Below are 23,474 nucleotides of genomic sequence, written 5' to 3'. Positions count from 1 at the left end.
GCCTTACGCTTATGTCTCAGCTCCTCGTCCAGCTGCTTTCCACATTTGCTCCTTAGAGCTTCGTCGGCCAAATCTGCAAAAAAAGCCAGTTTTAGAGTTTAGCAGCTCTCATAGCGTTGCAACTTACAAAGCATACTTATATTTGAAAAACTCGCTTATTTCACCCAAAGAAAAAATGTCTTTGTTTAATATTCCAGCTGATGTCGAACGTCTGACCTGAAACTATTACATATGAATTAGGTACGGGTCTAAACCCCTTTATTCCATCGAGGGTACTTTCTGTTTTGTCTTCCACTTTCACTGAATAACTCTAAAGCAGCAGCGGTTGTCTTTTAAATATTAAAGCAATCTTTTATTATGGAAACCGAAAACTGTCAAAAATCCAGGAGATTTTTTTATCCGGCTTCTCCACTGTCAGTTTCTATAGAATTCTTCAGTAGTTTGGCAATACAAGAACGTGGTACTGTGGTGAATGAGCAAGAAAATATCTGTTTTTATTAAATAAGATAGTGAGGGAAAATGCAAGTTCTCTATCTCTAGGACAGCTTGTGGACTGAGTGATTAAAACTATTCCAAGTGACCAACCTTTATTATTCCCAGCTATGTTTGTCATACGTAGAATGGCGGTCGCATCTTCTTCCGAGATATCTCCTTTTCTGACTCTGACTTGAACTCCCATGACGTCACATTCCCAGTCATAGTCAGCTGACGTGGCACCGAGCCCTGGTTTGTTTTTTAAAACAAAAGAAGAAACTAGTTTGAAAATGTTGGTAAGGAGTTAAAACAGAGTGAAGGTCAACAATTGCAAAATAACAGTCTTTAAATTGATTGTGTGCTTGTATTTAAAGGCAAACTCCTCCTCATGAAGAAAAAGAAGCTCATTGTCTCAGATCTGACCGGGCTCTTCCATTAGATTAGAGTACGGGTAAGAGTATCCATCCATTCGGTCACATCCAACAATGAACAGCTTGACTGCATGCTTGCTGTGGTGAGTTTGAGACACTATTATTTAATCGTGCACAGAGAGCACATATATACTGTTCATGTTTGGTATTTGACCAGGTGGAGAGATGGTTGTATCATCTTATCCAATGTATACTCTTTTTTCGCACATCAATGTGGGCCTTTTAATCAATGGCATGCATCCATCCAAACTACATTATTTTATGCATCCTTCATCATTTGCCTCTAACTTGAAAGTAATACGTTATGATTCATAATGTAAAAAGAGGGCACTTGTTAATATATATATATATACGACTTGTGTTTATTATTTTTTATTTATTTATTAGTGAGTATTTCTACGCACATACCCTCCCAGAGGGAGGCTCATGGCGTTTACAATATGCCGTGTGAGATGGAATTTTTTACACAATATATCACGCATTCACATCGGCCAGTAAATCTCAAGCGTGTTAGGCGAGTATATACTTTTACGGCCTATTATTCCAAGTCACACGGGTATTTGGTGGACATTTTTATATATGTCTATACAATTTTGCCAGGAAAGACCCTCTTGTCAATCGTGGGATCTTTAACGTGCACACCCCAATGTAGTGTACACGGGACCTCGGTTTTTCGTCTCATCCGAAAGACTAGCACTTGAACCCACCACCTAGGTTAGGAAAGGGGGGAGAAAATAGCGGCCTGACCCAGGGTCGAACACGCAACCTCTCGATTCCGAGCGCAAGTGCGTTACCACTCGGCCACCCAGACGTTTGTCTGTCTGTGTGTCTGTGTGTGTTTGTGTGTTTGTGTGTTTGTGTGTGTGTGTGTGTGTGTGTGTGTGTGTGTGTGTGTGTGTGTGTGTTCGCGATGCACGGCCAAAGTTCTCGATGGATCTGCTTCAAATTTGGTGGGCATATTCAGGTAGATGTGTTCGCGATGCACGGCCAAAGTTCTCGATGGATCTGCTTCAAATTTGGTGGGCATATTCAGGTAGACCCCGGACACAATCTGGTCGATGAGAATTTTCAACACGTGCTCTCAGCGCGCAGCGCTGAACCGATTTTGGTTTTTCTGTTCATCTTCCCAGATCCATTCCCAGTAACTCTTCCTTATCTTCTCCAGTGTTTTGCGTTTATCTCCCTTCCTTCGTGTGGCGTCAATCCATATTCCCGTTACTATTTTTAGAAGGTCACTGTCCACAACGCTTTCATCCCGGCGAAGCCGGGTATTCCTCTACTTTTTCCCGGCAAAGCCGGGTACCCGGCGAAGCCGGGTATTCGGCTCTACTTCCGTTCGCCGGGTATCCCTGCGAAGCCGGTACCCGGCGAAGCGGGTAATCATCTAGTATATTATATATAGGTATTCCTACACAAAATGTATATATCATTCCATGTATAATCTTGACCATATCTTAGATGATAAGCTGAACTTGTTTACACTGTAAGTACTATGCCTTTACTAGATGGATGGTAAAGCAAAGATGTGCCTTAACCACATGCATTCAGAACTATGAATTGGATACTTCTCTTACATTTACCTGATTCATTCTAACATTACTAAAATAAACAGGGGCACTACTAATGGCTACTTTTACTATTATTTATCATTACCATCTTTGTGCTCAGTTGGTCCAGAAAAAGTGCGATTTGCCCTTCTGTTTGTTGCCGGCTGTTGAGTTGAAGGGCTGCTTGAAAGCTGGCGGACCCCAATGTTTTGGTATTTTTGGAATTGCTGTCATAGAAATACATAGGTGAGGAAAGAATTAGTACACAAGGATATATTAACAAGTCGCGTAAGGCGAAATAACAACATTTAGTCAAGCTGTCGAACTCACAGAATGAAACTGAACGCACATACTCGTAGTTTCGTCAGTCCACCGCTCGTGGCAAAGGCAGTGAAATCGACAAGCCATGCAGAATAGTGCGGTAGTGGTCGCGCTGAGCAGGATAACACGCTTTTCTGTATGTCTATTCTTTTTAGCTTACTGAGTTTGTTTTTAATCCAAACATATCATATCTATATGTTTTTGGAATCAGGGACCGACAAGGAATAAGATGAAATTGTTTCTAAATCGATTTCGGAAAAAAAAATTTTAATCATAATTTTCATATTTTTAATTTTTAGAGCTTGTTTGTAATCCAAATATAACATATGTATATGTTTTTGGAATCAGAAAATGACGAAGAATAAGATGAAATTGTTTTTGGATCGTTTAATAAAAATATAATTTTAATTACAAGTTTCCGATTTTTAATGACCAAACTCATTCATTATTTTTTTAAACCACCAAGCTGAAATGCAATACCAAAGTCCGGCCTTTGTCGAAGATTGCTTTGCCAAAATTTCAATCAATTTGATTGAAAAATGAGGGTGTGACAGTGCCGCCTCAACTTTTACAAAAAGCCGGATATGACGTCATCAAAGGTATTTATTGAAAAAATGAAAAAAACTTCCGGGGATATCATTCCCAGGAACTCTCATGTCAAATTACATGAAGATTGGTCAAGTAGTTTAGTCTGAATCGCTTTACACACACACACGCACAGACAGAGAGAGAGAGAGACACACACACACACACACACACACACACACACACACACACACACACACACACACACACACACACACACACACACACACACACACACATACACCACGACCCTCGTCTCGATTCCCCCTCTATGTTAAAACATTTAGTCAAAACTTGACTAAATGTAAAAAGGTGGATAGAAAACGGTACTAGCTTGTACGTATATGTTTGCTGTTTTGCTGACAGCTCCGTATGGTGTCCGCCGTTGGTCTAATAAAATTGAACGTGTGCTGAATATAAACCAAATGTCTGTACTGGTCTATCAACATTTATCAGTTTGGTTTGTTAATCGTCAATGACTGTGACTGCTCATCGATGGCTATGTTTTGAAAAGTAAGTCATTAAACTTAACTCAACACGATGGATAAACCGCCTTTTCAAGTGGTAAGGCAATTCACAATCGGATCGGCAAAATCAACGTCTTAATGATATACAATACCGATACATGCACAGCGTGGTGGTGATTAACAATCTACTACCAATATGTTGAATTTAGCAAAACTTTGTTCCCGAAATTCTTTATCACTTCCTGGGGAAACTTTCAGAATAAGTGAGAGTTTTACGTGACGCCATAATTCACGTTATGGCTCCTTTCAAACTTTGTTTGGATTTTGACCTGAGATTTCACATCGAAAAAAAAATGGTAAAAAAAAGTACGTCTTTTTTGTATCCATATCCTATCACTTTAAAGGCACAGTAAGCCTCCCGTAAACCATCACAGATACGGTCAGGCTTTTACACACAGTACAAACACCCTTTCATTTAAACACTCACCGATTGAGAACATCCTAGGTGCCCTCCGTAAAGAGCGAACAATTTTCAAAGAATTTATTTTTGCCTGGTTTATCTTACCCCTGAGCCATCGTGAATCCGTGTGATCCAGTTTCCCTTTTTCACAATGTTGTCGTCAGTTAGTTATTTGAATGCGACTCGATGTGAGCTTATTTACAATAGCACGTTTTTATGCACGAAACAAACGGCTGTGGTTCACAAGAACTCTAGCGATGGCTTTTGACTGTTGAGAGGAACGGCGATATGCATGATAAACCGTCGTCTGCTACGACCCTTGCGTGACCCTGCTTCCGGGCTTTTCTTTTTTCAAACTTTCACAACTTCGAATTGTACTGCTCTTGTCTTGATGAAAAAAGAATTCTTTTATGATTAAATAATGTTTGTGTAACAAGCTGTCAATTTATTATTTAGATTTTAAAAGTTAGGTCTAGCGCAAAAACGCACCACGGTCCAAAAACATTTTGATAATCATCGATTCACGGCTATCGCCAGTTTACATCGATAGAATGAGACCCGAAGGGAAGTAACTCATGTTTGACATGAGTTCAGGATGGGTCCAAATTAAAAGTGTTCGAGACAATCTGCAAAATTAATTCTTTAAAAATTACTCGCTCTTTACGTAGGGCACCTAGGATGTTCCCGTTTGGTGAGCGTTCAAATGGAAGGGTGTTTGTACTGTGTGTAAAAGCCTGACAGTATCTGTGATGGTTTACGGGAGGCTTACTGTCCGGGCGTGATTTCCGGTATCATAACAGCCGTCCAGCACCAAAACGAGGCGCCATTGTTGTAGCAGCCCAAGTCCACAAAAATAAATTCTTTGAAAATTTCTCGCGCTCGACAGAAAGCAGCCAGGATGTTCCCGTTCGGTGAGCGTTCAAATGGAAGTATGCTTGTACTGTATGTAGACGCTCGGGGAGCTCTGTGATGGTTTACGGGAGGCTTACTGTGCCTTTAAATGTGCATACACACACACACACACACACACACACACACACACACACACACATACACACACATATACACACACACAAACGCGAGTTACCTGCACGGTCTGCGTATCTTTGTGGTAAACCACAAGCTTGACCTCCCTCAAGACACTGGATGGACAGGTCTGCTCAAACTGACGCACAGCTCCTATCATGGTCTGTGCCACTTCATCCCTGGGGTAAGACAGGTTGCCAGTGCCAAGTGCTGGTATGGCAATAGATGTGAAGCCACTCTGGTTGCACTTGGTCAGACAATCCATCACCGTTTGGTGTAGTACCTATGATAAAATTGCCGATTGGATTGTATTTATTCAAATTAGTATCGAATATTCATCCAAACAGTCAGTAACCACACAAAAGCGCTTACCTGACATGTGGTTTCTACTTGAGCATAAAAGAGGTCTTGAAAACAGGCTGCATGACTAAATTCGGACAAAGACGACAAACACAAGTACCTGTTTTGTGTGAGGTCCAGCCCACGTAGGCAGACTCAAGTGGTAGAGTTCTTTACAGGCAAGTGCGTGACCCTTCGTGACGGCAATCTCTCCAATCTTGATTCCATTGGGGTATTTTGTATTGCACTCGGTCTGCAGACTCACACCAGCTGCCTGTAGAATGGACGATGAAACAGCCCCGCTGCTCAGGTCCAGGGTCCTGGTGGTAGAATTGACGATGACGCTCACCTGTCCCAAAAAGTGTACAATGTGCAAGTAATTGTCTCAATAAGAAAAACAAGTCGCGTAAGGCGAAAACACTACATTTAGTCAAGCTGTGGAACTCACAGAATGAAACTGAACGCACTGCATTTTTTAACAATGACCGTAGTCCGCCGCTCGTGCAAAACGCAGTGAAACTGACGAGCCTGTTTAGCGCGGTAGTGGTTTCGCTGTGCTGCATAACACGCTTTACTGCACCTCTCTTCGTTTGAACTTTCTGAGCGTGTTTTTAATCCAAACATATCATATCTATATGTTTTTGGAATCAGGAACCGACAAGGAATAAGATGAAATTGTTTTTAAATCGATTTCGGAAATTTAATTTTAATCATAATTTTTATATTTTTAATTTTCAGAGCTTGTTTTTAATCCGAATATAACATATTTATATGTTTTTGGAATCAGAAAATGATGAAAAATAAGATGAACGTAGTTTTGAATCGTTTTATAAAAAAATAATTTTAATTACAATTTTCAGATTTTTAATGACCAAAGTCATTAATTAATTTTTAAGCCTCCAAGCTGAAATGCAATACCAAAGTCCGGCCTTCGTCGAAGATTGCTTTGCCAAAATTTCAATCAATTTGATTGAAAAATGAGGGTGTGACAGTGCCGCCTCAACTTTTACAAAAAGCCGGATATAACGTCATCAAAGATATCTATCCAAAAAATGAAAAACAAATGTCTGGGGATATCATGCCCAGGAACTCTCATGTAAAATTTCATAAATATCGGTCCAGTAGTTTACTCTGAATCGCTCTACACACACACACGCACAGACACAGACACACATACACACACACACACACACACACACACACACACACACACAAACACACACACACACACACACACACACACACACACACACACACACACACACATACACCACGACCCTCGTCTCGACTCCCCCTCTATGTTAAAACATTTAGTCAAAACTTGACTAAATGTAAAAAGGGTTACACCAAAGCGCACGCGGGGAAAAAACCTACAATTATAAAATGCTATCATGCATTGATTCGTATGATTCCTTGAAGAGTGGCAAAAGATGCAGTGAATTTCAACTAGGACTTAAAAGAAAGAAACTTTTACATTGAGTTAAGTTTTAAATAATTCATTTTAAATTCCAATAAAACATTGTACTCTCTGTAATCTCTTGAATCAAAAATGCAAGACCAAGACAAGTTTACATAATACGGTATCGAAGACTGATTTTGTGATGACTCCTCTGTGTAATAATAAGGAGATAAAAATGAATACTCACTTTTTGCTGAGCTATTTCACCAGTGACGATACTCATAGTTAAATGTCCTCCAGAAGCAGGTCCAAATGCCGGTCGAGAGGAGTTGCTTACAGCTGGAACAGAAACAATATTTGCTGTCCTGTTTTCTTTACCCCAATGATGACTGCCCTAATCACAAGCAAAACAATAAGTCAAGCATTGACTGTATCATGCAAAAACGAAGATCATAGGAGAAGGAACAAAACTATAGGAACGTATTTCTGTGCGATTTCGAACTTTAGAGATGTGTGTATATATTCCAAAGTTATTCGCCCATTAACCTGCTATTTTCTTAGGAAAAAAGAAGGGAAACAAAAACATAACGATAAGATATGAGAGAGAAAAAAGAGAGAGAGAGAGAGAGGCAGGCAGAGATGGACAGAGAGAGGAAACAGAGAGACAGAGAGATAGATGTAAAAATTTAAGCCCATTATAATGTAAACACAGGTACACATGGAAATTAAACCTTTCTGATTACCTGCTGTTGCCGGCTGCTGGCCGATCGCTTGCTGAAACGCCTGAAAAGAGGAGGAGGAAGTCCAATAAACGACAGAGGCTCATACACTCTCACATGTATACACACACATACACTGTCACGCAGAGACGTTCTACACAATCTATGTAAAAATAAGAAGAAAAATGCGCCATTGTGCTTTTTGCAGAACTACTGCCCTTTTCCTTTTCTGATAGTGTAACACATAAACAACAGTACCATCAACAAACGTTTTCCGAAGATAACATAATGTTCAAGCAGTGTGGCAGAGGAAGCTCTCCAGACAGTGAGGCAAGCGTGGTCAAATCGAAGCAACAGCACGTTGCTGGCCGGCTAAGACCTGCTATCTCGATGAATGACGAACTTTGATTTGTATTGCACTCGGGAGAGATACCACCCATTCTATAACAATATCCTTCAATGCACACGTGGTAATATCATGAAATGAGGTCGTGTCAAACTGTCTTATTCTCTATGTGTATGTTTAACAGCATGCGCTTAATGTAATACATGTTCGTCCCATATCATAACGAATCCCTCTTCACCGTATAACTGGAGCTGTTCGGCTAACTGCTGTAATACAACGTAACCTTTTCAAATGGATACTATTTCAGAAACAAAGGCCCGCATGGCTCTTCCAAAGGTATATCATAAGATTCTGCATTACAAATAATGCTACCACGCAGGGGGACTGCATTCAATTTGCAAAAGTATGTGCTTGAAAGCTTAATCTTAATTTTCGTAAAATAAGCAAAGAAAGTGCACTCTTTGTGAGGTTTATATTGGGTCACTGCCCTTGATGCAAGATGGCGTTTGTGTACATGTTGCTTTTACTAGGACCGCTATGTCATAGAAAGTGCTACCCGTCTAGTTGCCACTGAGGCTATTTTTTGGTTTTGGAGAGAAACAGCGCCTAGCTACAAGCTCATTCACTCACTTTGATTTAATCAATTAACATGCTTGTGGTACGCTTTTGAGCACATCATGCCGTAAACGTCTAGATTGAGGTACAGTGGATTCCCCAGATTCTTCAAATTGATCAAATTCGCCATAAACTCCCCCAAAACAGTGAGATCAATAATATCCCAAAACTTGCGGACAGCCCCAATCATAGTCTTGAATTACCTGCAAGATCTGTGTATCCAGATAGTAGACCACCAGTTTTACTTCCCTCAAACTTGTGGATGGATTATCCCGTTCAAACTGGCGGACAGCTCCAATCATGGTCTGTGCCACTTCGTCCTTGGGGTAGGACAGGTTTCCAGTTCCAAGGGCCGGTATGGCAATGGACGTATGGCCACTTTTGTCGCATTTGGCCAGACATTCCATTGTTGTCTGATGTAACAGCTGAGCCGACGAAAGTCTCTATGTTAGTAGTATTTGTTTATAAACTCATGGCCATACATGGCAAAATGATTATTTTGCAATTTCACAAAGCACTGAGCTTAATCATTTTGATAGCTTATTGACAACAATTATATTACAGGGGGATCCCATGCATTAGATTAATTGTTAACATTACCAGAAATGTTTATGAATATGAGAATCGTTATATAAACAATCTGATTGTAATTGACAATGGTGATCAGAAAGAATCCATTTTTAATAGAGTAAATCAAGTAGTTAAATATGCATGCATGCATGCCAGAAAGTTTTTCCTCTCTCTTTTGAAGCGGTCTCTGTCGCAACCGTCATTATTTTGTGAGTGAAAAAACAACGCACAGAAAACAATACAGGACAGAACCGATCTTTGGTTGAGCAAAAATCTATCATTTTATGCTGAAAATTTTCGCAAAGTGCTTCTTTCAAACTAATAAATGTAGCACGCATTATATTACCTGTTTTGTATGAGGACCAGCCCACGAGAGCAGACTCAAGTGGTAGACTTCTTTACAGCTAAGTGCGTGACCCTTCGTGATGGCAATCTCTCCACTCTTGATTCCACTGGGGTACTTTGACTTGCACTCGGTCTGCAGACTCACGCCGGCTGCCTGTAGAATGGACGACGAAATTGCTCCACTGCGAAGTTCAAGGTCAGTGCTGGTAGAATTCACGATGACGTCTACCTGTGTGAATAAGGTGAACTCCGGAAAGTTATATTTCCTCCACAAGCCAGACATATATCCATTTCACTGATTGAACCTGCTTGAAACAAATTTTAACGGATAGGCTAGGGTTATTTAGATCGTAAAATTAGCCAGGAACACTTAGTTGACTTTTTTTTTAATGTATAAATATGTATGTACCACCCTTAACTCTGACTTTGATCATTATTCTCCAAGAAAAAAATACCAGTTGAGATGACAGAACAAATTCAGATTTAGCCATATGTTGATGTAATCAGGCGTATTACTCTGCATTACTAGTTATTAAAGAACAATTACAAGGTAATCTGAGAACGGAGTACCGTGTAAGCAAACGGAACGAATTGTGTTCGGGTAAGTGGAGACACAACAAAAGGTTGGCTTTAAACACTGTTCTGTAAGTCCTTGTTGCAGACCAGTCGCTGTGACTCATTCTGGATAAGGACTAATCAGCTTCTGAGGAAGCGCCGTTATGTTATTAACGTCTGTCACACAAAACAAAGTAATCGTGCTTCAAAAGCTAGCGGCAACCAGGTTGCAGAAAGATACATGAAAGCGCAAACTGAGTTGGTGAGTTCTTCTTCTTCTTGTCGATCACACTTTCTATATTGTCACCCCAGAGAGAAAAAGGCGATTCCGTCTTCTCCAGGTATTCCTTTCCGCAGTACAGCTGGCAGCGGAGGCAGACTGCAGCTGGCCACACCGTTTTTCTCAGGCTTTCTAAGGTGGGGCATCTCTGGAGGGTGTGGTCCGTGGTTTGATCCCCTTGACCACAGCTGCAAATAGGGGAAGGGACCACTCCAGCTTAATCTGTTGGGCCATATGAGCATTCAGGCGGTAATGTCCGGTGTGGAGTCGCATCAGCACGACTTGGTCATGTCGTGAGAGGAGATGGTAGTCATCCTTCTGCTTCAGAGGCCTAAACGTTGCATTGATGAGAGTGTTCTTCTCTGTAAAGCTGACGGGGTTGTCTACTTGGCTCCGAGTTGGGTGCGCTTGTCTGCTCTCTCGTTACCAGGGATCCCACAGTGGGCTGGTAACAATTGTAGAACCACTCGCTGAAGTCGTTCGACGTTCTGGAGAGTTTCCAAGAGGCGTGTATATATGTAAGTTTTCCTCCTGCAAGGGCCCCTTGGACCGAGAGGGCATCTGTGAAGAAGACCACCTGAAGACATTTGCTTGTGGAGTCCTGAATAATGGACGCAACCTGCATGCGGGCCTAGACTTCTGCACTGTAGTTGGAGCAGTGCTTTCCAGTGAGAGTGTTTGCAGTAGTGGTGTGCTCCCAAGGAAACGCTGCATCACGTCAGCTCCAACATTAGTGTGTAGACCTTTGTCTCAGCGAGATAGCAGAACATCTAATGTGCTTCCTCGGGGGGTCGCGGGAAGGTAACAGCTAATTGTATTGTCGGCTGAAGTAAAACAGTCTTATGTGGTCTTACCTTGGCCTACACGTTTGGTAACTCGGGATGAATGTAGGTTTACCAGTCTCTCTATAACTTAAAAAAACAACTTAAAGCATCAATACTAAAATGTTTGCGAAATCTCAGATCACGCATAAAACGGTTCAAGAGTTTTGTCTAATCTATCAAAAAGGGATGATTTTTATTACCAAAAGACCATGGAAAAATCAACGGTTAGTCTTGTATACAATTCGAAACAAGATTGTCGTGCTTTTTACACACGGTATTCCGCATAGTCATTCTAAACGGGTTTCTAATGAGTCCTTAGTTTAGTCTGTATGGGTTTTGTCAACATAGTAGTCTTGGTGTGGTAACTCGTGTGTCGGATATCATGCCGCTGAATTCTGCTGACATCCTACGATAACCTCCGTTTCTAAAGGGGTTGAAGTGAATATAAATCCACATTAACGATACTATTTGATCTTTTGTGACGAAGATCAAAGCCACCAACCTGTTGCTGGGCTATTTCACCCGGGACAATTGTGACCACCATCTGTGGTGAACGTTTCTTGATCGCAGGTCTTGGTGCAGAGGCAGTTCTGGGTGGCTGCGGCTCTACCTGTGCTGGTACTTGCGATGCTTCAAGTGATGCTGCTAGGACGAAAAGTTCTCATTCGTTATTGTCAGTTGATGGTATGGATGCGTAGCTGCTGGGGGATGTTCAAGACACCTTGCTTACCGCATATACCAACCTGTCAATAACCATAAGCCTAACCTGGCTTTTTTCTCTTTTTTTCCTAACCTGGCATTTACATTGGATTTTGTTTGTTTGTTTGTTTGTTTAACGCCCAGCCGACCACGAAGGGCCATATCAGGGCGGTGCTGCTTTGACATATAACGTGCGCCACACACAAGACAGAAGTCGCAGCACAGCTTCATGTCTCACCCAGTCACATTATTCTGACACCGGACCAACCAGTCCTAGCACTAACCCCATAATGCCAGACGCCAGGCGGAGCAGCCACTAGATTGCCAATTTAAAAGTCTTAGGTATGACCCGGCCGGGGTTCGAACCCACGATCTCCCGATCACGGGGCGGACGCCTTACCACTAGGCCAACCGTGCCGGTTTTACATTGGATAAGAGCCTCCTTTCATTTGTACACATATCACCGAATCTTTACCCGGCTGCTTTCTCTGCAGAATGAGAGTTTTGATCTGCGAAAGGAAGATTCAGATTCGGCAAAAGGAACAGCGAAGTCGTTTATTAATGCATGAATCAAAGCGGAAGGACGCCCCACGGGGAGACGTGTCTGTGGCTATTGAAATACTTGTTTGACATTGGAAGACATTTTACATACGCAAAAAGAGTGGCCTATCATGGTGCCAGTTATGAAAAAAACCCACGAAAGGCCCAGATTTACACGTGCACAGATAATCAAGATGACAGCTAGTTCAACACAACGTCCACTGTGTTGCTGTAGGACAAAATATTAAACGTCAGCAACGAATTTCATTAATTCATCAAATATCTCCACTCTGGATAGGAAGAAGTCAGGGTGTCGATGTTTTGTGTGTGTGAAAGTGGAATGATGCGCTGATCCAAGGTAGGGACCTCAGGCGATCGAAAGAATGGTCTAATATGTTGGAAGAATGGTACCTTTAAATTCAGAAGCAACTGTAGAAATACACGAGCACGTGCTTAATACACCCTTTGAAGTAACTGAAGTGAGATCCATATTTCTTACCTTGTGTGCACAGCTGAAGAATTACCGTTGACATGGTGTTACTATATCAGTTTAGAAAAAAAAAGTCCACTCGGAATTAAAATTTGTTGATTTTCGGTATGTTTCCAAATGAACGAATGCTCTGGGAACAAGGGACAGGACGTGAGAGAGACCTGCGGTTGCTGACACTATTGTTTAAACCGGAAGGAACAGGTATCAAGAAATAGTAACAATGTACAGACACATTTACTTGCAGGCGGATTTTTTTTTATAAAACGCCGTGTTAGTTCATGCCTTATTTATAAAATAAGCAGGGGATTAATGCTAGTAAAATAGTGCCAGGTTCTAAACTAAACCAGAACACGTGACCTAAATAACCCGCAATATACGAAAAAAACCAGTGTCTGGCGCATAATAAATAAACAATACAAAACAAAAAAGCCCAAGAAACAAATAAACAAACATACTTCCTGTAAAACATGCTTCGCTTTCTTGACGAGATATGACACCCATCTCAACGTGATGTTCTGTTTGACGTGTGTTCAGCTTAGTCTGGAAAAAGCACTCAATATCAGGGTATCATATAATGTCAACTTCTTTACAATCAACTGCTATAGGCACCTACGTATTGATGATGACTGAGAAATGTTAAGAACAGTTTTCGTCTTCGTGTCACGACCATTCAATGCTGACAAATTAATCAAAACCTCAGGCAACGATGTATTTTACTCAGATTTATTCCGCAGATGGTCGCAATGGAGTTAGAACTATAGAATTCCATGGAGACAGAAGGGAAGCTCATCTTCTGATTTTAACGGGGTTGGCTTACGTACACCGTTAGTGGAACCGGGACTTGATATAGACAATAAAGCAATGCATGTACAAAGGACAGAAACTCTAGTAGTTCGTAAGATGTAAAACACACCTCAGAATATTTAGTCAGATGATACAAACCAGACACAGAGAAATAAGAATAAGTTGAATGATATGAACTGTAAACAACAGTTAACACTGCTCACCTGAACTCCGCGTGTCTCCCATTCCAAGCCAACAGCACAATTGTGAGCCTTCTCAAGCTCTTTGAAATCCTTCTCCCGCTTGTCAGAATTCAGGAACTTCAAACGATCCTCGCTGTCAATGGTTTCCTCGTGGACGATTATATCTTCTTCGAGGGCTTCGAGTTTTTCCGTGAGTAGTTTCAGTCCTGTTTCTGTCCCGCTAGCAAGGAATCTATTATTTTCATAATCAGCCTCCATGGCAACTTGCTCATTCTTCAACTCGTCGACAATTTCTGTTAGTCTCTTGTTCCAGACGGATGAAATGAACCTGTGACGTGTCGGAGAGAAAAGCACCTCCTGTCTGTAGAAAGTGTTATTCTTGATGAAGTCTTTAATCTCACCTGTTATAGATTTGATGACGTCATCAGTCGCCGTAATGAATACCTTGCTTTGGTCGTCGGCTGGAGTGACGTCAAGACCAGGATTGCCTTTGATGAGTTGGCTTAGCATCTGATGCATACTTTGTGAATAAAGCAAATCGGACGACTCCGGCGACAGGTAAATGACTGTTGTGAGTACTGATCCCCTGGCTATTCTTTCCGCGTGACTGGCCTCGGTCTTGCTCAAAGCGTAAACACAAACTTCAGGTCGTTCAACTTCCATGACTGCTGTTATGTCGTGTTTTCGAAAAGTACTGAGGATGTAGTCTTTTGTGCGTTTGTTCCCGAAAACTTGGACAGCGGCAGGCGACAGGCCCGGTATGAGCACCTTCTCTTCGTTCTGGAGCAATTCATACATCGCAACCTGTCCATTTTTCACATCTTGTATCATTCCGCGGAACCTAACTCTGTTATCATCAATGTCTACCTGTAAATCCGGGTATTTTTCGCGCATTTTGTCACAATACAAACTAGCAGACAGCAGGCGTGTCTTATGTCGCTTAAGAGTATCGATGGTTTCCTCCACCACGAGTTTCTGGCGTTCAATGTCTTCTTCCGCAGCTTTTATAATGCCTTCAATTTTGTGTGAAGCTGTGTCCACGTCCTTTTGAAGACCGACTACAATGAACCCGTTCTGTGTTGGTTCTACGAGTGCTCTAGCGCCAGTCTGTTTGACTGTTTGGTTTACTGTTTGGTCAATCAAAGGCCATACATGCTGCATGACTTCAATCCTCTTGACTTGCAGACGGCCTAGGAAGTCTGCAGTGATTTGTTGTACGTCAGCAGCCCATGTTTTAGCCAGGGAGCGAGCTTTTGGCACTGATGGCGTCAACTTACATTCAACAGTCATAGTATCTTCAGAAATGCCGATCTGAGCATGCAACGGTTGCAAGAGTTGCTGTAACTCCTCAAATGGGAAAGCAAATTTTGTGAGAAAAGTTGATTTGATTTTGTCTTTTACGACAACATTCTCGGGTATGATGAAAACACTGGGGTCTTCGGTGCCACCTGATGAACCTAGGCACTCAAGATATGGTCTGACCTTCAGCTGTTTCTTACCCAGCACCAGTTCACTGGACAGAGAATCCAAAACTGGAAAGAAAAATCAATATAGTTCTTGCACTTATTGAACGGAATATATTTTATTCCTTTACACTTTAGTTCATACCCCCCGCGGGTTAGGGGGAAGAATTTACCCGATGCTCCCCAGCATGTCGTAAGAGGCGACTAACGGATTCTGTTTCTCTTTTTATCCCTATTAAGTGTTTCTTCTATGGAATATAGTCGATTTTTGTAAAGATTTTAGTCAAGCAGTATGTAAGAAATGTTAAGTCCTTTGTACTGGAAACTTGCATTCTCCCAGTAAGGTAATACATTGTGCTACGTTGCAAGCCCCTGGAGCAAATTTTTGATTAGTGCTTTTGTGAACAAGAAACAATTGACAAGTGGCTCTATCCCATCTCCCCCCTTTCCCCGTCACGATATAACCTTCGTGGTTGAAAACGACGTTAAACACCAAATAAATAAAGAAAGAAAAGAACACTTTAGTTCGTGTAGGTAAAATATCTGACAGAGCTACATCAAAAGAGGATTACATTTCTAATTCTTTTAACTTTACAGTGCAAGCATTTTTCGTATGCTCTGAACATTATTGATTAGCCTAGGCACAATTCGTGAATACAAATGAGCTCTGACCTTGATAGTCCTCGAAGAACACCAGACATGTGCTTCTCTGTGGAAATCTCTGTACTTTCTGCACGGGCCCTCCACCGCTTCGCTTGGTGTTCTCGAAAAACAACTCAATGGTGCAGTCAGGGGTCTCAGTTGCAAGGTTCTCCACTAAGATGCAGTTGGTTACTGGAACCTTGTTCACCGCGAGGCACGTTTCCTTCAATTTTTTCTGCTTGCACTTATCTCGCACCTTGTCAAAATCTGCCGAGAAAAAACAATCTGACTTATTCTTTTACATATTAATCTGTGCGTATTCTTGTCCGTCCAATCTCCTAACCCCATTAACCCAATCTCCGACTGTGGACAAATGTTAGAATCTCAATAGTGAAGCATGTTCATGTTTTATCAACAAATGTACCGTGCAAATAATACGATATACATAATTATGTAAAAAAAAAATGGTGTTAAGTGTAATGAAAACATTTATTCAATCTGTCGGCTTAAAAGACGTCGACTGTACAGTATGTCAGTCTGTAAAATAAGTGCGCGAATGAAAAATCAAAACTTTGAACATGAACAGTCTGTCAGGCCGTCAAGTCAATCAGCTGCGTATGTGAATGAATCGAACAATAAACGCAGGACCAGAAAGTTACAGAAAATAAGAGATGGTCAGATATTGACTTAATATTAAAAAGGGATTGTGCCTATTTGTATTGTGTCTATTCATTATCCTAAATCTATGATAATTACGGTAAGGTGTGTACATTAAGTGAACACGTGTATGAAATTCGACAGGAAAAAGTACAGATTCGTTTAAAGGCAGACCTGGTTCTGAGTCGAATGTTGCAAGCACAACACCCTCATCATCTCCGAAGATGATCTCTTCAGACTCACAGCCTGTGACGCTTTCCAGGAAGAGCTGCAATAAGTCTCTATCTACGCCTTCTGGGACGTTTTGAAACAGAAGCTTTTTCTGGTAGTTCGGTCTTGGTTTGGGTGGATAGCATAATTTGACATCTACCTCTTGGTCCCCAATCTTGTGACGACGTATTTCACATACAGCTTTTGCAACTGCCAAAGACAAAAACACAAAGAAAATCGGTGTAAGTACAAGTAGATTAACTACCAGTTCCTTACATCATTCTTCTTCTTTTTCTGCGTCGAATTTTGTTACATCATAAAATACTGTGTTCGATTCAAACCACAAATTTCATTCACTCAGGAATCTATACATTGGCTCTCATGTGTGAAGTATGCAACACGTAACAGGTGCAAGACGTGTACAATACGGACAATACATCTGTTGGCCTCAAAAACGACGTGTGGTCTGGTAAAATATTGGCAATAATTTTGTAGAAGAATGCTGTACTGTACACTTTCAAAAAGAAACAGATAACAAACAAATCAGCCACATTTACCTTCTGCATTGACAAAGGTGATTTGAATAACTCGCTTGTCCTCGTCCACCATGACAGAATCCACGTGTCCCCCTGCATTCTCAGGGTTTTCAAAGTATAACTTGTAGACAAACTGTTGATGAGGCTGACCGCTGACTTCAAATGCCACGGTCCGAGGTTCTGTGTTCTGCACACGTACGGGAGTCTGTCTTGTAGCGAAAACATCATGCTGAATCTTCTCGGGTGGTCGACTGTTTCCGGGTGGAGGCTTTGGGGGCAATTGGGGCGGTCCTGCGAAAAGACAATACGAATCAAACAGATTGAGAAAGAGAGAGACGAGAGGGAGAGAAGGCAACAATGTGTTGGGGACTTGGCTCACGGCGACATTCTTCTAAACCTTACCTATCAAAAAGCGATGTAAAACGATTGAAACGGAGCGAGTCGGCAGTGCAAAATTCTATGGTTATATTCCTTGTAGAGAATACTAGTAGTAAGAGTACAGGAAGGATAAAGGAGTAGATCGCCTGGCGCTTTGATACAAGCTCCTGTTGTAGTAGTAGAAGCTGAATCAGCAACGACAGCTTAAACAGGGGAGCAGTACATGCAGGTTGATGTAATGGCACTAGTTAGTGGCGGAGGTCTATAGCGACATCCTCCTTAACCTTAACATACTACACGTGAAATTCGATCGACTTGAACACTTAACTCCACGTTTCTGACAAAATGTAGCATTCATAGATGCCGAATGGCCTAGGGATAAGCGACTGGCTCCTTCATGCAAAGGCTGAACAACACGTAAAACAACCCATTCATTCTACCTGTCTCATTTTAGAAATGGCAAGCTTCTAACTGCACAGGGTCAGCTCCTAGGTTTCTTTGGAATTCAAATGAGAAGGTGAAGGATTTACACACTATTGTGTACATGGATAGAGAGTTGTAAGCTAAATCCCTGCACCGTTCACAGAACCATGTTGTATGTCGATAGATATGACCTTGGAGAGTCCAAGCTAAAAACATAAAAGTTAGTTGTGCGACTTATTTATACCAGAAACGCTATCCTAAATGAAAAGCTCCCTAGATGAGAGAGCATGCCGTAATGGAGGACGCCATGTGGTGGCCTGCTACTTTGCAAAAATATTTCCCTTTTGAGGGGATGCCTGCTTTAAACGGATAGGTGAATAAATTATAGTCTCCTCATAGTACATGTACGAGAATAGAAATAGCAACAACGGCAGCGGAGCAACAGTAGCATAGCAGTAGTAGTACTGGTAGAAGTAGCAGTCAGGGCCCCAAAGGGGGGGTATCATCACGATCACGGGAAGGGAAATTTTAGCTTTCACGATCACAGTTACCTTGATTTTTGTTTTCACGATCACAAACACCTTGACGAATAGAGGATCATAGAGTGATACAGCTGTGAAAAATGTACGTTGAAAATAAAATGCTTTGCAATAATGCCCATCACGATCACGAAAACAAATGACGATCACGATCACGAGACTTGATTTTTTTTGTCATCACGGATCACGGGCAAAGTCCCATCACGATCACAGAAATGGAAATTTCGGCAATCACGGTCACAGAAAGGTAAAAAAACGCCAATCACGATCACGATTTTAAACCCTTTGGGGCCCTCAGCAGTATTAGTAGAAGTAGAAGTGTTACAACCATATTAAAAACAATATTCAGCGTAAAAAAGCTAAGTACTTTACCAGTTGGTCGTCCAGCATTGGCGCAAGCGGCCGAAGTCCTTGGAGGTACAGGCGGGGCAAAGTACTGTGGGGGTTGTGAGCAGGCTGACCCGTCAAATGGAAGTTGCGCAAATTGCTTGTGCCTCGTCGTCGCCGGGCCCCCTGTTGGCGCACGTTGTGCGGTGCCAGTAGATTCGCCAGACGAGCGAGGCGGGATGTGCCCTGCAGTGTAGGTAAACCCTCGTTGTTGTCTCTCTTGGGCAGAAGGCACAGGCTCTAGGTACGTAGCATTTGATTCTGCTAATGACAGATAGGAATGGGTGTTCCTCTGCCCGATCATGCTCATGGTCTCAAAAGGGTTTATCTCAGCATAATCGTTTCTGTCTTGTGTGTCCTCGCTTGCTGGGTCAATATGATCGGTGGCACGATCGGAGTGGTGCTGCGTTCCCATATTCTGCGCTCCTTTACGAGCTCCATCTCTTTGCTCCTGTTATGATTGTTGATCATACATTATGAAGGTGTAACAAGTCGCGTAAGGCGAAAATACAATATTTAGTCAAGTAGCTGCCATTTTTCAGCAAGACCGTATACTCGTAGCATCGTCAGTCCACCGCTCATGGCAAAGGCAGTGAAATTGACAAGAAGAGCGGGGTAGTAGTTGCGCTAAGAAGGATAGCACGCTTTTCTGTACCTCTCTTTGTTTTAACTTTCTGAGCGTGTTTTTAATCCAAACATATCATATCTATATGTTTTTGGAATCAGGAACCGACAAGAAATAAGATGAAAGTGTTTTTAAATTGATTTGGACAATTTAATTTTGATAATAATTTTTATATATTTAATTTTCAGAGCTTGTTTTTAATCCGAATATAACATATTTATATGTTTTTGGAATCAGCAAATGATGGAGAATAAGATAAACGTAAATTTGGATCGTTTTATAAATTTTTATTTTTTTTTACAATTTTCAGATTTTTAATGACCAAAGTCATTAATTAATTTTTAAGCCACCAAGCTGAAATGCAATACCGAAGTCCGGGCTTCGTCGAAGATTACTTGACCAAAATTTCAACCAATTTGGTTGAAAAATGAGGGCGTGACAGTGCCGCCTCAACTTTCACGAAAAGCCGGATATGACGTCATCAAAGACATGTATCAAAAAAATGAAAAAAACGTATGGGGATTTCATACCCAGGAACTCTCATGTCAAATTTCAGAAAGATCGGTCCAGTAGTTTAGTCTGAATCGCTCTACACACACACACACACGCACACACGCACACACGCACACACGCACATACACCACGACCCTCGTTTCGATTCCCCCTCGATGTTAAAATATTTAGTCAAAACTTGACTAAATATAACAAAAAAAGAAGCATTTTCATAAAGACATGCAGCCCAATTAAAGACAAATGTTCCAATTAACACATCTTAGTGACCTAACAATTTTATTTCATTATTCAAATGATAAGAATACAGAATACAGAATCTTTAATTGCCCAAGGTTGGGAATTTGTGATGCCATAATAGGATCTGTCTAAAATGTCTGAATTATTGTCAGACTTTCTCTCACACAATAGAGTCGTAAAAGGGGATACTGACTTCTTAACGGAAGAACTCTGATATGATTTTTGTTAACATTCATTGTGGGTGCGATAGCGTAAGGCTGTGCAAACATTCGCCCTAAAAGAAAACTCAACAGTTCTCAAAGCCCACTCACGACGGACATTTGGATAAACCAACTTTAGGCAAAACACTGCAAAAGCGTTGACCGCCGACAGTATGGTTAGTGATCTCGAGACAAAACGAAATAACGTTTGTTATTTAAAAATTACGTTCAGAACATGAAACGTTGAGAACGAGAAAAAAAAAGGTTTCTGCGGCCCTCTCACGACCTCATTTTTAAGCAAATTGATTAAAATTGTGGTCAAGCAATCTTCGATAAAGCCCAGACTATAAGATTGCATTTCAGCTTGTAGGCTGAAACATTAGTTTGTAAGTTATAATATCAGATTCTTATCAAAATTAAATCTTAGTAATCGATCCAAAAGCTATGTATCTTATTCATTATCATTTTCTGAATCCAAAAATATAAAGATATGCCGTGTTAAATCTGAACATAATCTTACAATCAAACAAAATAGGTTAATTAGGCACTACGTTTGAATGCTTCCCGGAGACGAGCTGGACCCGTCACAGCCTTCGGGTTTAGGCAAGCGAAGCCTTATATATGTAGTCTAGGTGTACGTTTTGACTAAATGTTTTAACATAGAGGGAGAATCGAGACGAGGGTCGTGGTGTATGTGTGTGTGTGTGTGTGTGTGTGTGTGTGTGTGTGTGTGTGTGTGTGTGTGTGTGTGTGTGTGTGTGTCTGTGTGTGTATGTGTGTGTGTGTGTCTGTGTCTGTGTCGGTGTGTGTGTGTGTGTGTGTGTGTAGAGCGATTCAGAGTAAACTACTGGACCGATCTTTATGAAATTTTTCTTGAGAGTTCCTGGGTATGATATCCCCAGACGTTTTTTCCTTTTTTCGATAAATTTCTTTGATGACGTCATATCCGGCATTTTGTAAAAGTTGAGGCGGCACTGTCACACCCTCATTTTTCAATCCAATTTATCGAAATTTTGGCCAAGCAATCTTCGACGAAGACCGGACTTTGGGATTGCATTTCAGTTTGGAGGCTTAAACATTAATTATTGACTTTGGTCATTAAAAATCTGAAAATTGTAATTAAAATAATTTTTTTTATAAAACGATCCAAAATTACGTTTATCGAATTCTTCATCATGTTCTGATTCCAAAAACATATACATATGTTATATTCGGATTAAAAACAAGCTCTGAAAATTAAAAATATAAAAATTATGATTAAAATTAAATTTTCAAAATCGATTTAAAAACAATTTCATCTTATTCCTTGTCCGTTCCTGATTCCATAAACATATAGATATGATATGTTTGGAATAAAAACACGTTCAGAGAGTTAAAAAGAATAGAGATATAGAGAAGCGTGCTATCCTCCTCAGCGCAACCGCTACCGCGCTTTTCTGGATTCTTGATTTGACTGCCTTTGCCACGAGCGGTGGACAGACGATGCTACGAGTGTACGGTCTTGCGGGAAAAATGCAATGCGTTCAGTTTCATCCTGTGAGTTCGACTGAGCTTGACTAAATGTTTTATTTTCGGCTTACGCGACTTGTTTTCTGTTTGTTTTTAGAGTTGATCTTTTAGTTCCAGACCGACAGATTGACTTAATGATTTCATAATTATCACTTCAAGCGGTTTGTTTTACACTTCCTGAAATTGACGCTTAAAACGAACGTGCGTGCGTGTGTGTGTGTGTGTGTGTGTGTGTGTGTGTGTGTGTGTGTGTGTGTGTGCGTGTGTGTGTGTGTGTGTGTGTGTGTGTGTGTGTGTGTGTGTGTGTGTGTGTGTGTGTGTGTGTGTGTGTGTGTGTCGTATTGTTGTTATTTTTGTGCGTGTGTGTGTGTGTGTGTGTGTGTGTGTGTGTGTGTGTGTGTGTGTGTGTGTGTGTGTGTGTTTGAGAGAGATAGTGAGTGATTGGGTTAACTTGTATGTGCGTGCATGTTTGTAGAACAAATTAGGACTTTTGCAAATAAGCACATATTTTCAACAAGAAATTCCTCCGAGGTAGGAAAAACACCCCCGTTGGTCAAAGGGAAATAACCATTCTCACTGCCACCAACTGAGAAGGTTATTTCCCTTTGACCATTAATATGTCCCTCTATAAGTCCTTGTAGAATCTTAATCCACCAATAACTCCCTAACCGTGTGTTTGACTGGTCCCAATTTTTGTAAGGACCGTCTCAGGAATGTATAGAACCTGTTCACCAAGTTTGGTGACGATCGGTCCGTTCATTCTTGAGATCTATATGCGAACACAAACACACACACAAACAAACAAACAAACAAACAAACACATCGACCGAATCCTATACACACCCCTATACCGGGGGTGTAAAAATAACAGACGTGTTGTAGAAATAGATCCGAGATCCGACGATTGTAACTGGGGCTTCTTCTTCTTCTTCAGCGTTCCAGAATTTTCTGGTTACGTGTGAGCTCGTTTGCCCATTTGGGTTCCTCAAACTGACTATACTCCGAGAGCATAGTCAGCTTCACTCCGCTTTCGTTGAGTAGGCATGCTGGGTATTTTCGTGTTTTCATAACCCACCGAACTCCGACATGTATTACATGATCTTTTCCGTGCGCACTTGGTCTTGTGCTTGCGTGTAC

General features: G+C 41.2%; 1 protein-coding gene across 1 annotated transcript in view; it reads right to left on the bottom strand.

The window, feature by feature from the left end:
* The window catches only part of LOC138956224 (protein mono-ADP-ribosyltransferase PARP14-like), a 31,579-nt gene extending 11,911 nt beyond the window's left edge, over positions 1-19,668 (bottom strand). Inside the window, exons 1-16 of the mRNA XM_070327634.1 lie at positions 19,239-19,668; positions 17,548-17,817; positions 16,955-17,200; positions 16,154-16,390; positions 14,040-15,550; positions 13,488-13,572; positions 11,806-11,945; positions 9,646-9,873; positions 8,933-9,154; positions 7,793-7,832; positions 7,297-7,388; positions 5,772-5,999; positions 5,373-5,594; positions 2,559-2,679; positions 586-723; positions 8-73 (exon numbers count right to left, since the gene is read on the bottom strand). Coding sequence (XP_070183735.1) covers positions 8-73; positions 586-723; positions 2,559-2,679; positions 5,373-5,594; positions 5,772-5,999; positions 7,297-7,388; positions 7,793-7,832; positions 8,933-9,154; positions 9,646-9,873; positions 11,806-11,945; positions 13,488-13,572; positions 14,040-15,550; positions 16,154-16,390; positions 16,955-17,200; positions 17,548-17,817; positions 19,239-19,668 — 4,276 coding nt within the window. The remainder of the gene's footprint in view (positions 1-7; positions 74-585; positions 724-2,558; positions 2,680-5,372; positions 5,595-5,771; positions 6,000-7,296; positions 7,389-7,792; positions 7,833-8,932; positions 9,155-9,645; positions 9,874-11,805; positions 11,946-13,487; positions 13,573-14,039; positions 15,551-16,153; positions 16,391-16,954; positions 17,201-17,547; positions 17,818-19,238) is intronic.
* Positions 19,669-23,474: the final 3,806 nt, after the last annotated feature.

The sequence above is a fragment of the Littorina saxatilis genome, unplaced genomic scaffold (genome assembly GCF_037325665.1).
Source record: "Littorina saxatilis isolate snail1 unplaced genomic scaffold, US_GU_Lsax_2.0 scaffold_787, whole genome shotgun sequence".
Classification (NCBI taxonomy): domain Eukaryota; kingdom Metazoa; phylum Mollusca; class Gastropoda; order Littorinimorpha; family Littorinidae; genus Littorina; species Littorina saxatilis.
Note: the sequence above shows the minus strand (reverse complement) of the source record. Positions and strands in the feature narration are given on the sequence as shown.